Source organism: Rana temporaria, chromosome 1, assembly GCF_905171775.1.
Source record: "Rana temporaria chromosome 1, aRanTem1.1, whole genome shotgun sequence".
Classification (NCBI taxonomy): domain Eukaryota; kingdom Metazoa; phylum Chordata; class Amphibia; order Anura; family Ranidae; genus Rana; species Rana temporaria.
Window position 1 is genome coordinate 534,444,515 of NC_053489.1, and position 13,564 is coordinate 534,458,078.

The 13,564-nt window shown below is 44.8% G+C and overlaps 1 protein-coding gene across 2 annotated transcripts in view; it reads right to left on the bottom strand.

Moving 5' to 3' along the window:
- Positions 1 to 13,564, bottom strand: part of C1H4orf45 (chromosome 1 C4orf45 homolog) — an 84,273-nt gene that overhangs the window by 39,293 nt on the left and 31,416 nt on the right. For both annotated transcript variants that reach the window (XM_040332411.1, XM_040332418.1), the window contains exon 5: positions 174 to 232. In XM_040332411.1, the coding sequence (XP_040188345.1) occupies positions 174 to 232 (59 nt within the window). The remainder of the gene's footprint in view (positions 1 to 173; positions 233 to 13,564) is intronic.

The window sequence follows — 13,564 nt, forward strand, 5'->3', positions numbered from 1 at the left end:
AAAATAAGAGAAGTTACAGAACAGAAACTAAAAAAAAAAATAGGTTGGTATTTTATTCCTTTTTTTCTTATTATTCTTACAAGCATAGTGTAGCTCCCGAGGATAGAAAGTACTATGGAGACAACTGCCTATTTTCATAGTACTTTTATTCTCTTTAGTCAAGTAGGACTTACCAGGGATTTTGAAATCTGTGAGTTACTTTATCTTCACAAGCTCTGCGAAATTCTCCCTCCTAAGGAACAAGAAGAATGACAGCCACAGGTAAGCAGTTAGTAATCCATATTGTACATTGTACTAAAAAAAAAACTGTATTCAATGCGTTTTACTTTATCATTCCATGCTGCCCTTACAGCAGTAGCAAGAAAAATAAGTACATAAATATTACAGTGCTTCACTAAAATTACTGAACTTGACTAATACAGATTGCAGCACGTGTTCACAAATCCATCAAATAAAATACCTTTCGATGGCTAATTGTGCTCATTGACATGTGGGGCACAACACCTGATCCTACCTGCAAAGTTAGGAATGGGCAGTGATCATGTGGAGACTACCCTGGCTATAGACTTTCACAGGTCTCATTTAATTATCAATCCCAACACAATGCTTGCTGAGAATAGGGAAGTAAGAAGTACTTCTAGATATAAAGCTGGCCATACATGGATAAAAATTCGGCTGATTCAGCAGGGACCATCTGAATTTCGATCCATGTATGAACAGGCTTCTGTACAACCAACCTGTCAGGGTTTTCCTAAATGATCAGTGCCGCCGGGTATAGCCAGCAGCACTGATCAGTTTAATCTGATGGCGGGAAAGTCTCCCTACAGTCAGAATACAATAGCTCAGCGGGTAGGCTTTCCCCATCCACAACAAGTGTGTGGATGGGGGGGGGGGGGGTCAGGAAATTTTTGTTTATCATTCAACCCACTGATTGAACAAACAAAAAAAAGGACTTATGTATGGGCTGCCTAAGGTAGCACATGACTCAATCCCCATCTTCCAACATGCAGCACTGGTGCTTGGTTGCACAGACACCCAGTATTTGTCCCATGATGGCTGAAAGATTGTTCATCCCTTTGTAAGTTCCAAGTCACAACTTGGAGTTTAGACAGATTTATTGTTTTTTAATAACCAAATGGCAGGACAGCAAAGCAAAGGTAAAAGTCAACAATTGGTGGGGCTGTCGATAATGTAAACCTGGTGCTTGGCTCTCTGCGTGTGCAAAACCAAGGTTGAATTCAAAGTTTTTATTGTTTTTAATATTTTCACTAATATCCAAACCATAAGAGTGTTGTGATAATTAGAACTTTCCTTCTTATGGTTCCAAATATGATCAGATGCAGCTCCAGGAATAGCTGGTACTATACTGTTGGCAACACTGTAACATAAAACCTAAGTTTATAGGTGGGATACAAAGGAAGAAGATGAAAGAAGATGAAAGCTCATCTCCAGCCAAAACTACAGCTAAAACTTTTGTAGCTGTCTTAGACCCCAATGGGTAGATCTCCTCTCACTTCCTTGTAATGTCACAACCGGCCAAGGGATTAGAGGAAGAGGTGTCACTAGTAGAGGAGAACACAGGTAGCAGAAAAAACCTTTCCACAACTTGACTTCATATGACTCCAATTCTGGGCACACCAATCTTTTCACCCAGAAACACAAAACCTCAGTTCTCTAAATGATCCTGCTGGGGTACTTTACAGGCTTTCTGCCTCACCTTAAAGTGGAAATTTAGTTTGAAAAGGAAGTCCTGAGACCTCAGGCTAGCACCTTTTGCAGGTACAGTTATGTAAAACATTTAAAATAAGTGCCTATCCTTTTTAAAATCATGTAATGCACTGTCTTACCCTGCTCTGCACATGCTCAGTGTCTGTCTATTCTCAGAACTGTGCCTAAAATTAGAGCCTCTAGAGGCAAATCAGCTGACATCTTTAAGGCCTCGTACACACCAGCGGATCTGTCCGCTGAAAACGGTCCGCTGGACCGTTTTCAGCGGACATGTCCGCTGCGTCCGCTGCCGGATTTCTGTCTGATGGTTGTACACACCATCAGACAGAAATCCGCGCGTAAACAATACGCAGGGACGTGGCCGTGCCGTCGCCGCGACGATGACGCGGCGACGTGGGCGGCCCTGGAAGTTCAAAGCTTTCACGCATGCGTCGATTCAGTACGACGCATGCGAGGGATGGCGGTCGGTCGGATATGTCCGGTGAGTCTGTACAGACGACCGAACATGTCCGACGGACATGGTTCCAGCGGACAGATTTCTTAGCATGCTAAGAAACATTTGTCCGCTGGAAACTGTCCGACCCGCTGGACAATTGTCCAGTCGGGCCTACACACGACCGGATCTGTCCGCTGAAACTGTTCCGTCGGACCAGTTTCAGCGGACAGATCCGGTCATGTGTACGGGGCCTAAGAGTTACTGTTGCTGAAGGGGGAAGAAAGCAACAGCAATGACATAGACTGTGCTGACAGACTAGGGATGGAGTAAAGAAAATCGGGAGAGGTGACAAGACAAACTCTGCTGTCAGGGAGATAAAAAAATAAGAGTTAAACTTACAAGGATAGTGTCTTACCATATCTCTGATTCTTTCCCATTTCTCCCTCATCCAATAAGGAAGTGACTGCTCTGGGCTTCAATAAAATGGCGGCTCCAGCAAGAAGAAAGAGGAGAAAAGCTAGAGGCAACCTACAGCACACACTAATTTTGGTAGTATAAATATTAATGTGGAATTTATGTTCTTTTGTTAAAGAAACTTTAATATTGAACTGTTATGGGTGAAGTTCCGCTTTTAAATGACAAGTTCAAAAACCAAACCTCTCAGACCACACCCATGAACTGGACAACTGGTGAAAATTTCAACTGTTACATTTCCTCCACATTATCCAAAGGGGTGACTACCGATTCCATTAAGCACCAAATTTGAAAAATGATGCCTTAAGTCCTCCTCAGTGACAGGAGTGGAATGCTCAATCCATCCCTCTTTATACAGTATAAATAGGTGGCAAGAGGAGTCAGACACCACATTTATATCTCATGAGATCCACCAAATCAATCTATTCACTCACATAAATCATCAATTTGAAATCCAAGAAGCAGGATACAAATTGTTATCCATATGGTACAGGGCCCTGATTTCCCTACATCCCCATCTACCACCTAAGTGTTGAAGATGCTAATTTCAAGATGCTACCCTATCGCATATGGTGCCTTATATTTCTACCCTTTAAAATTTTCCACATTTTGTCATGTTACAATCAAAAATGTATATGTAGTTTATTGGGATTTAATGTGATAGACCAACACAAAGTGGCACATAATTGTGAAGTGAGTCAATATTTTGTAGAACCACCTTTCACTGCAATTACAGCTGCAAGTCTTTTTGGGGATGTCTCTACCAGCTTTGCACATCTAGAGAGTGACATTTTTGCCCATTCTTCCTTGCAAAATAGCTGAAGCTCTGTTAGTATGGATGGGGATCGTCTGTGAACAGCAATTTTCAAGTCTTGCCACAGATTCTCAATTGTATTTAGGTCTGGACTTTGACTGGGCCATTCTAACACATGAATATACTTTGATCTAAACCATTCCAATGTAGCTCTGGCTGTATGTTTAGGGTCGTTGTCCTGCTGGCAGGTGAACCTCCGTACCGGTCTTAAGTCTTTTTCACACTCTAACAGGTTTTCTTCTAAGATTGCCCTGTATTTTGCTCCATCCATCTTCCCATCAACTCTAAACAGCTCCCCTGTCCCTGCTGAAGAAAAGCATCCCCACAATGAGATGGTGTGTTCAGTTTGATGTGCAGTGTTAGTTTTCCACCACACATTGGGTTTTGATTTTAAGCCAAAAAGTTCAATTTTGGTCTCGTCTGACCAGAGCATCTTCTTCCACATGTTTGCTGTGTCCCCCACTTGGCTTCTTGCAAACTGCAAATGAGACTTCTTATGGCTTTCTTTCAACAATTTCTTTCTTCTTGCCACCCTTCCATTAAGGCTAGATCTGCACAACTAATAGTGGTCCTGTGGACAGTTGAGCTGTGGCTCTCCAGAGTTACCATGGCTGCTTCTTGGATTAATGCTCTCTATGACCAGCCTGTCAGTTTAGGTGGACGGTCATGTCTTGGTAGGTTTGCAGTTGTGCCAAAAATGATGTTTGATTTTGGATGGATTACATTTTAAGAAGTGGTGCGACATCCAGACTGATTTAACCGATAGTAAATTAGTGATACATGAGGAGACTACATGGTAGGTTTGCAGTTGTGCCATACTCTTTCCATTTTCAGATGATGGTTTGAATAGTGCTCCGTGAGATGCTCAAAGCTTGGGATTTTTTTTTATAACCTAACCCTGCTTTAAACTTCTCCAAAACGTTATTCCTGATCCGTCTGATGTGTTCCTTGGCCTTCATGATGCTGTTTGTTCACTTAGGTTTTCTAGCAAACCTATAAAGCCATGTACACACGATCGGTTTGTCCAATGAAAACAGACCGATGGACTGTTTTCATCGGACAAACCAATCGTGTGTGGGCCCCATCTATTTTTTTTCACCAATGGAAAAAAGACCGAACAGGTTCTAAATTTTTCCTATGGATAGAAAAATCCGAATGTCTGTGTGGAACTCCATGGGAGAAAAATACACGCATGTTTTAGAATCAAGTCGACGCATGCTCCAAAGCATTAAACTTCATTTTTTCGGGTCGTCGTAGTGTTGTACGTCACCGCATTTTGGGGCGGTTGGATTTTTGACTGATGGTGTGTAGGCAAGACTGATGAAAGTCAGCTTCATTGGATATCCGACAAAAAAATCCATCGGATTAGATTCCATCAGATATGCGATCATGGGTACAGGGCTTTAGGGCTTCACAGAACAGCTGTATTTATACTGAGATTAAATTACACACAGATGGACTCTATTTACTAATTAGGTGACTTCTGAAGGCAATTGGTTCACTAGATTTTAGCTAGGGGTAGCAGAGTAAAGGGAGCTGAATACCACACCTTTCACATTGTAATTTTTATTTTTTTAAACAATTTATAATTGTCCTTCCTCTTCATACCTTTGTGCCACATAAAGTCCCAATAAAATACATTTATGTTTTTGGTTGTCACATGATAAAATGTGGAAAATTTCAAGGGGTATCAATACTTTTTCAAGGCACTGTATACTTTGAAATCTGTTCATGTTTGTGGGAGTACTGGGGATTGGTCAAATAAACCATCCACACGCTCTCCAAGGTCGACCTAGAGGATGACCCCTCTGTTTATCTACTCCCCAAAAATAAAATGACTGTCATTCACTATGTAACCAAAAAAGTAAAAATTCAGGAAAACATGGCACTACTGGATATCTTCCATTTCACCGGAGATACTGTTCACTTTATATAGTAGTTGGGTAACCCCAACACTGACACACTTAGTTAAGCTCATGCTACTCTACTGGAAATCCCCCCTCCACTTTTCTCATTGTTTTCTTTAGGCCATAACATGCTCTAAGCTAGGGCCTAACCAGGGATGGACTGGCCATAGGGACTACAGGGAGTTTCCCGGTGGGCCGATGGCTCAGTGGGCCGTTTTTTTAAAAGAGAGATGCTGCTTGGAGGACTTTTTATATTGCCCTGGCAGCGCCCCAGTGTGAAAGCACTCAGGCTTTCACACTGGGACTGCAGCGGAAGCGTTTTTCAGTCGCTTTACAGGCGCCATTTTTAGCCAAAAAGCGCCTAAAAAACGCCTCACCCCCTCTCTTTTACACTCACTCTCTTTTTCTTACACTCACCCCCCTCTCTCACCCCCTTTCCCTCAACCCTCCCTCTCTCTCACCCTCTCATGATATACAATAATGGATGTGGGGGCATTTTATTGAATTAAAGTGGGCCGGTCTGGATGAAGTCCAGGGCCAAATTTTTGTCCCAGTCCAGCCCTGGGCCTAACCATCTTTCCCTCTTTGAACTTCTTTGCCACCATGCCTCTCTTCTCTCTTTCTTAGTACCCCTCCCCCAATGTATCTAACCCTGTCATCACTCACCTTCCCTCTTTCCCTCCACAAACCCATAATACACCTACAAACCACACCACGGGTCTCCTTGTGATGGCAAAAGCCCCCATGGTGCTCAACCACCAAATATGAATACATATAGACACTGGGCCAGATTCAGGTAGGAGAGCGGATCTTTATATTGGCGTAACGTATGTCATTTACGTTACGCCGCCGCAAGTTTTTCAGGCAAGTGCTTTATTCACAAAGCACTTGCCTGTAAAGTTGAGGCGGCGTAGCGTAAATCACCCGGCGGAATTCAAATTCGGCGGGTAGGGGGCGTGTATCATTTAAATCAAGCATGTCCCCGTGCCGAATGAACTGCGCATGTGCCGGCCGCGACTGAATCCCAGTGCGCATGCTCCAAATCACGTCGCTAATTGTCAATGAAAGCGATGTGAGCGTAACTTACGCCCAGCTCAATTGTGAATCGACTTACGCAAACGACGTAAATTACGTCTGTCCCGACGTCCATACTTAACATTGGCTGCGCCTCACTATAGCAGGGGTAACGTTACACCGGGCGTAAGTCTTACGCAAACGACGTAAACAGATACGCCGGCCTGGCGTACGTTCGTGAATCGGCGTATTTGCTCATTTGCATATTTAACAACGGGAACGCCACCTAGCGCCCAGCGTAAATATGCATCTAACATACGACTGTGTAAGTGCCTTACGCCGGTCGTATCTTAGCAACATTTAAGCGTATCTCATTATGAGCATACGCTTAAATTTGCGCGGGCTGAGATTAGGACTTACGATGATGTATCTACTGATACGCCCGTCGTAAGTCTTTCTGAATCTGGCCCACTGTGTTCAGTCTATACTTTATTTACGGTCTATGGTTATTGCTAGGAAATGCATATAATTCTGAAATGTAGACTAAGGGCCAGATTCTCATACATTAACGTTGCTCCTGGGCAGCGTAATGTATGTGCTGTACGCTACACTGCCGCAGGTTTACAGGTTTACATCCTGATTCTCAGAACACTTTCCTGTAAACTTGCGGCGGTGTATCGTTAATTCGCTCGGCGCAAGCCCGCCCAATTCAAATGGGGCGGGCACCATTTAAATTAGGCGCGCTCCCACGCCGAGCGTACTGCGCATGCTCCGTCGGGTAAATTACCCGACGTGCATTGCGCTAAATGACGTCGCCCCGACGTCATTTGCTTAGACGTTTACGTAAATGGCGTCCAGCGCCATTCACGGACGTCTTACGCAAACGACGTATTTTTTTAAAACTTCGACGCGGGAACGACTGCCATAGTTAACATTGGTTGCCCCTGCTAATAGCAGGGGCAACCTTACGCGTCGCGTACGCTACGGAAACTACGTAAATTCTCAGCGTCGGACGCGCGTAGGTTCGGAAAATTTCGCGTACTTACCTCATTTGCATAGACGACGGGGAAAACGACGATGCGACACCTAGCGGCGGGAAAAAAAATTACTTTTAAGATCTGACAGCGTAACAGCCTTACGCATGTCAGATCTAATGGGTATCTATGCGCAACTGATTCTAAGAATCAGTCGCATAGATACCCGGGGCCAGATGAGGAGTTACGACGGCGCTAATGGTGTTGCGCCGTCGTAACGCCTTTGAGAATCTGGCCCCTTGTCTGTAGGGACATCCAGATCCTCTTTATCCTTATTCATCATTATAAATGCATTTCATGTAACTGTAATGATAAGACTCAAGTACAATAAAAAAAAAAAAAAATATATATATATATATATATATATATATATATATATATATATATATATATATATATATACAGTATATATAACACTTTTGGTTGTTGCTCTTTCCATCCCTACTGGAGAGGGTGTTCTTGTATTTGATAAGCTTACACCCGCTCAGTAGTAAGAGAAAATGCAAGTTTGAAAGTTAAGACATGTTTGTAATGACAGAACTGTTTAATTATTATTCTAATACACTGTGCTGTCTAATTTCAAGGCTATTATTTTTTTGTATTAATAGATTTTATCCATTTCACAGAAAATGCATCACATTACCATTTATCATTGTGAGCATGTATTTTCTCTTTCTGGAAGCAATACATGTATAAAAGAAGGGTCTCCTTTAGAACATAGCGAGTTGTGTTTACAAACTGCTACTAGACAGCAACAGTATCCACACTAAGCTCCATATTACTGCTGCCATATACTGCTATAAATTATATACTACTGCTGATAACTATGGCATTTGTGCACAACGTAGCTGTGCGAAATACACGGGTGTCAACAGTAAATAATAGGTCTCCCCTAGAACAAATGTAAAACAAGAACAATAGAAAAACAGTATAAGAACAGAATAAAGTGCTAGGAGTATAGACGTATAAGGAATCAATTATTTTATATAATAACTGCTGTGTTTTGATTATATTTGTCTGAAGTTCAACTTTAAAGCGGTTGCATAGTCCCAGAAATGTGTTATTTATTTTTTTGTCGCCTGTAAGGCAAAAGGCATAATGAGCTAGTATGCACCACATACTAGCTCATTATGAAATACTTACCTTAGAACGAGGCATCGGTAACTTACCTGGTCCACGCCGAGGTAGCTGACATGTTGCCTCGGCGTGTCTTCTGGGTATCGCGGCGAGTGGCTGGAGCCGCAATGTCGTCACTCCCGCACATGAGCACGGGAGCCTTCTTTCCGGCAAGGTCCGGCATCTGCCGGGCCTTCAGCCGAGAATCCCCTGTGCGCATGCGCCGCTGCAGTCAGCGGCTCTTTGCGAGTGGAATATCTCCTAAACCGTAAAGGTTTAGGAGATATTTTCGACGTATGCAGCCAACGCATGCTCGGAAGCATTGAACTTTATTTTTCTCGGCTCGTCGTAGTGTTTTACATCACCGCGTTTTGGACGGTCGGAATTTGGTCTGACAGTGTGTATGCAAGACAGCTTGAACGGAATTCCGACGAAAAATTCCATCGGATTTGTATAATCTCCATGTATACATTTCAGCAATTGAACACAAAAATTGTTCTAGACTTCAATATGTTTTATATAATTTAGAGGTGACCAGGCCCGGACTGGCCATAGGGCAGACCGGGCATATGCCCGGTGGGCCGACCCGGCCAGGGCCACCCGCGCCGTAGCCTGTTGCTGTTCAGGCTGCACAGCGGTAGGTAAGCGCTGACCGCGGGCTGAACATGGTTAACACAGGCCGCGGCCGCCGCTCGCCGATACCACTATGCGGCCGTGCCTGTGCCTTCAGCGGAACTTTCGGCTGCATCGGCTGAGCTGTGCGTCTCACTCACACACAGCCCAGCCTCAGAGCCGATACGAACAGTTCCGCTCCTCTGCTCCCAGGGACTGCTCCTCCTCCTCCTACAGCCAAGGTGTCACGGTCTGCACGGTGGGGCAAGGGGGAGAGCTGCAGGCTGCTGGCAGGACGTTTCCCCCGCTCACCCCTCCCCTTCTCTTGTCGGGACTCGGCAGCACATGTGAGGAGATGTGCCCACAACAGCAGCCAATCGGAAGAAACAGAAAGGCATTATGGGAAATGTAGTCCCAGAGATAGTTGGCCCAATTGTTTTCAGCAGGCAGCTAACTACACTCCCCAGCATGCATTCTGCTGGGGGGGGGGGGGGGAACCAAAAACACGCTAAAGGAGTGCTTATGGCAGCTATTATAGGAGACATGTAAATTGAAAGAGAGGACTGTGCTGGGGGAACTAATAGCCCCAGCACCAACAAAGAGAGCAACGCTGTACCTCACCACCAGGGAGAGCCACGCTGTACCGCACCACCAGGGAGAGCCACGCTGTACCGCACCACCAGGGAGAGCCACGCTGTACCGCACCACCAGGGAGAGCCACGCTGTACCGCACCACCAGAGAGAGCCACGCTGTACCGCACCACCAGAGAGAGCCACGCTGTACCGCACCACCAGAGAGAGCCACGCTGTACCGCACCACCAGAGAGAGCCACGCTGTACCGCACCACCAGAGAGAGCCACGCTGTACCGCACCACCAGAGAACCATGCTGTGCAGTACCACACCACCAGAGAGAGAGCCACACTGTTCCTGCACCACCAGAGAGAGAGACACACTGTTCCTGCACCACCAGAGAGAGAGACACACTGTTCCTGCACCACCAGAGAGAGAGAGCCACGCTGTACCGCACCACCAAAAAGAGAGCAGGTCAGTGTCACTGGGCAGTGTGGGCACAATAGGAGACAGACAGTACTAGCATTGTATGGCCACAATAGGACTGGGACAGTGTAATATAAAGGGGACTGCACTGTAAAGGGGCACTGTAATCATTGCAGTGCCCCTTTACAATGCAGTTCCCGTTATATTACAGTGTTTTCTGTACATTACAGTGTGGAGGGCAGGGCCGACACCAGCCACCCACGAATGTCTTCCGCGCTGCGCCTACCCCCCCCCCCCCCCCCCCCGGGCCCTGGAAAAATTGGCTGCTCAGTCTAAAATGCCCGGGCCTATTTTTTGTCCCAGTCCGGGCCTGGAGGTGACCCATGGAGAATAGCATTGTAGGAAATGCCACAGAGGTTAGTCATTAAGAATAGATTCCTGTGGTTCTATTCTGAGTGCAGGAAGTAAAGAGGTTAAGTGCATGGCTATCCACATATAATTAAAGCTCAATACAACTCTTTTATTTTATGCTTCAGTATTCATCAATTGATTTAGCTAGATTCATTAATTGTTTTATTTACACCAGATGTAATTCATCCATAGCAGATCTTTAAACTTTGCTATCCAGCAAGAGGAGGATTTTATCTCATGATACTTTGTCATTTAATTTATATTGAACAAACCAAGAGAAACAAGTACTTGATGTGCAATTCCGGTGACAAAACCTGACCTAGAAACATTAAAAGACAAAGAACTTAGTTCTCAATTAAAACTAGTAAGCCATGCTTGACAAATTGGTGTCCATTCGGGTTTCATCATGCTCTATGACAGAAAAGTATTTCCCAGTGCTGAAGTATGTGATCCTATTTACTGAACTCTTGAACCAGAAAACATGCTACAAGAATCATCTGAGCTGTTTAAATTTCAATTTAAAAGGATAAATGGATAAGATAACCCAGTGTGATTAATCTGGATAAATTGATGATACAAATAAATAGAGAAACTGTAACATCTACATGTAGAGACGATAACATTTATAAATAATTAGGATTTTTAATACACTTTCCATGATCTGTTATGTCTATTTCCTAAAGTGATCGTAAAGGGTAATTTTTAATAATAAACTTGTAATACTTACCTGCTCCATGTAATGGTTTTGCACAGAGCAGACCTCCTCTTCTAGGGGCCTCCACGATTGCTCCTGGCCCCTCCTCTTTTTGGTGTTCCACCATTGGAAGACACTTCCTGTGATGGCACACCTGCAAGCTCGATCCCAACCTGTGCTCCCTGTGTCTATAGCTACAGACAGTGTGGCTTTGCCCCACTCTGCTCCTTCATTATAGGATTTGATTGACAGCAGCAGGAGCCAATGGCTCCCCTTGATGCCTTACTGTCCTATGAGGAGGGAAAGAGCAGAGAGAACCGCTGCCTTTAGGCACAGAGCTAGATCGAGATAGGGTTCAGGTAAGTACTTAGAGCTAGGGAGGGGACCTGCACACAGAAGGTGTTTTACCTATAAATGATAAAGGTAAATTGAACTTCCTGCTCAGGAGGACAGAGAGCGTAGACTATAGAGGTCAACTGCTTATATCACATTGCTTCCCTCATCTACTAATATCACAATGCATGAAAACCCCCATCTCAGGCCTGAAGAGTGACATACTGTCATCACACTATGGTCACGTAACCTCAGCCTTAGTGGCATGATAACAAGGCATATGTGCACCCTGTCACAGGCTAAAATTAGCACATAAGGGCACATAAGGTCCCTTCCTGTTCCAACATGGCTGCGCAGCAGTGCACAAAGTAAGGTCCATAAAGAGAGAGAGAGAGAGAGAGACTTGTAAAGCGCAACACATGCGAACTGAATCGCCTCTGGGCGCTGTATCCATTTCATGGGTAAGGAACCCCTTGACCTCAGAAGAGATGGGTTTTAATCTTTCTCCTGAAGGCCAAGTGGTCCGACTCCAGTCGGATGGTAGTTGGTAGTGCATTCCACAGGCGAGGTCCCTGGACTGCAAATCTTTGATCTCCTTTGGACTTGTATCTGGCTTTGGGTATCTGGAGGAGGTTTTGATTGGTGGATCGCAGAACGCGATTGGGGTTATGGGCTTTTATTTTTTCGCATAGATATTGGGGGGCGTTTCCTTGAATACACTTATGTATTAGACAGAGTGCCTTGAAAGTGATTCTGTCTTTTACTGGCAACCAATGAAGGGATCTCAGTGAAGGTGAGATTGATTCCCATGTTTTTTTCCCAGTCACTAGTCGAGCGGCCGTATCTTGAACGACTTGCAGACGAGTGATTTGGTATTTGGGGAGTCCTAGATAGAGGGCATTTGCGTAGTCGAGTCTGGAATTGATGATTGTTCCCACCACGACTGCAATGTCCTCTTTCGGGATAAAGGGCGTGAGTCTACGTAGTAGGCGCAGCAGATGGTGCGATCTGCTGACTACAGACCCTATTTGTGCATCCATTGTCATGTAGGTATCGAAATGAGACTTCTGACTTTGGTGCTAGGGGTGATAGTTTTACCCAGAATGGGTGGGGGAGTCCATGTTGACGCGGGGTGATTTTTCCGGTTAGCGTGAAACAGGAGAAGTTCTGTTTTCGAACCATTGAGTTTAAGATAACTGTTTGTCATCCAGTTATCTATTAGAGTAAGGCATTTCTCTAGTCCAAGAGAATGATCCTTTTTGTTGCAGATGCGGAAATACAGTTGTGTGTCGTCTGCATAGGAGTGGTAAAGTAACTTCTGGTTCCTGATGATTTCAAAGAGAGGGCGAAGATAGATATAAAACAATACGGGCGATAAGGGAGATCCCTGAGGGACTCCGCATGACACCGTACGTTTTTCAGAAGTGAAAGACCCCAGTTTCACTATTTGTGATCGGTTTACCAAGAAGGAGGAGAACCAGGGTAAAACACCTTCAGCGACTCCGGCTACTTCAGCTAGCCTAGCCAGTAGTAGTCCGTGGTCTACAGTGTCAAAAGCCGCGCTTGGGTCCAGCAGTATCAGGAGACAAGATTCTCCTTCGTCTGCGGCCTCTAGAGCGCCATCCCATTTTTTGAGCAGCGCCGTTTCTGTTCCGTGACCCGGACGGAAGCCTGATTGAAACGGATCGAGTAATTAATGGGTGTCTAAATGCAGTTGCAGCTGTTGTACAACTACTTTCTCCATTACCTTGGAGAAGACATATAGAGCTGTTATGGGCCTCCGGTTGTTTGGGTCTTTGGGGTCAAGGGTAGTTTTTTTTAGAATTGGTTTTATTGTACCTTGTTTTAGCAAGGTGGGCACCATGCCCTCCTTGAATGATTGGTTAATGAGCTGCGCGATAGCTGGTGCCAGTATATCGGCACTTTCTTTCAGCAGTTTAGTGGGGATGATATCATTGGGTGCTGTGCTATTACGCATAGTCCTGATGATGTT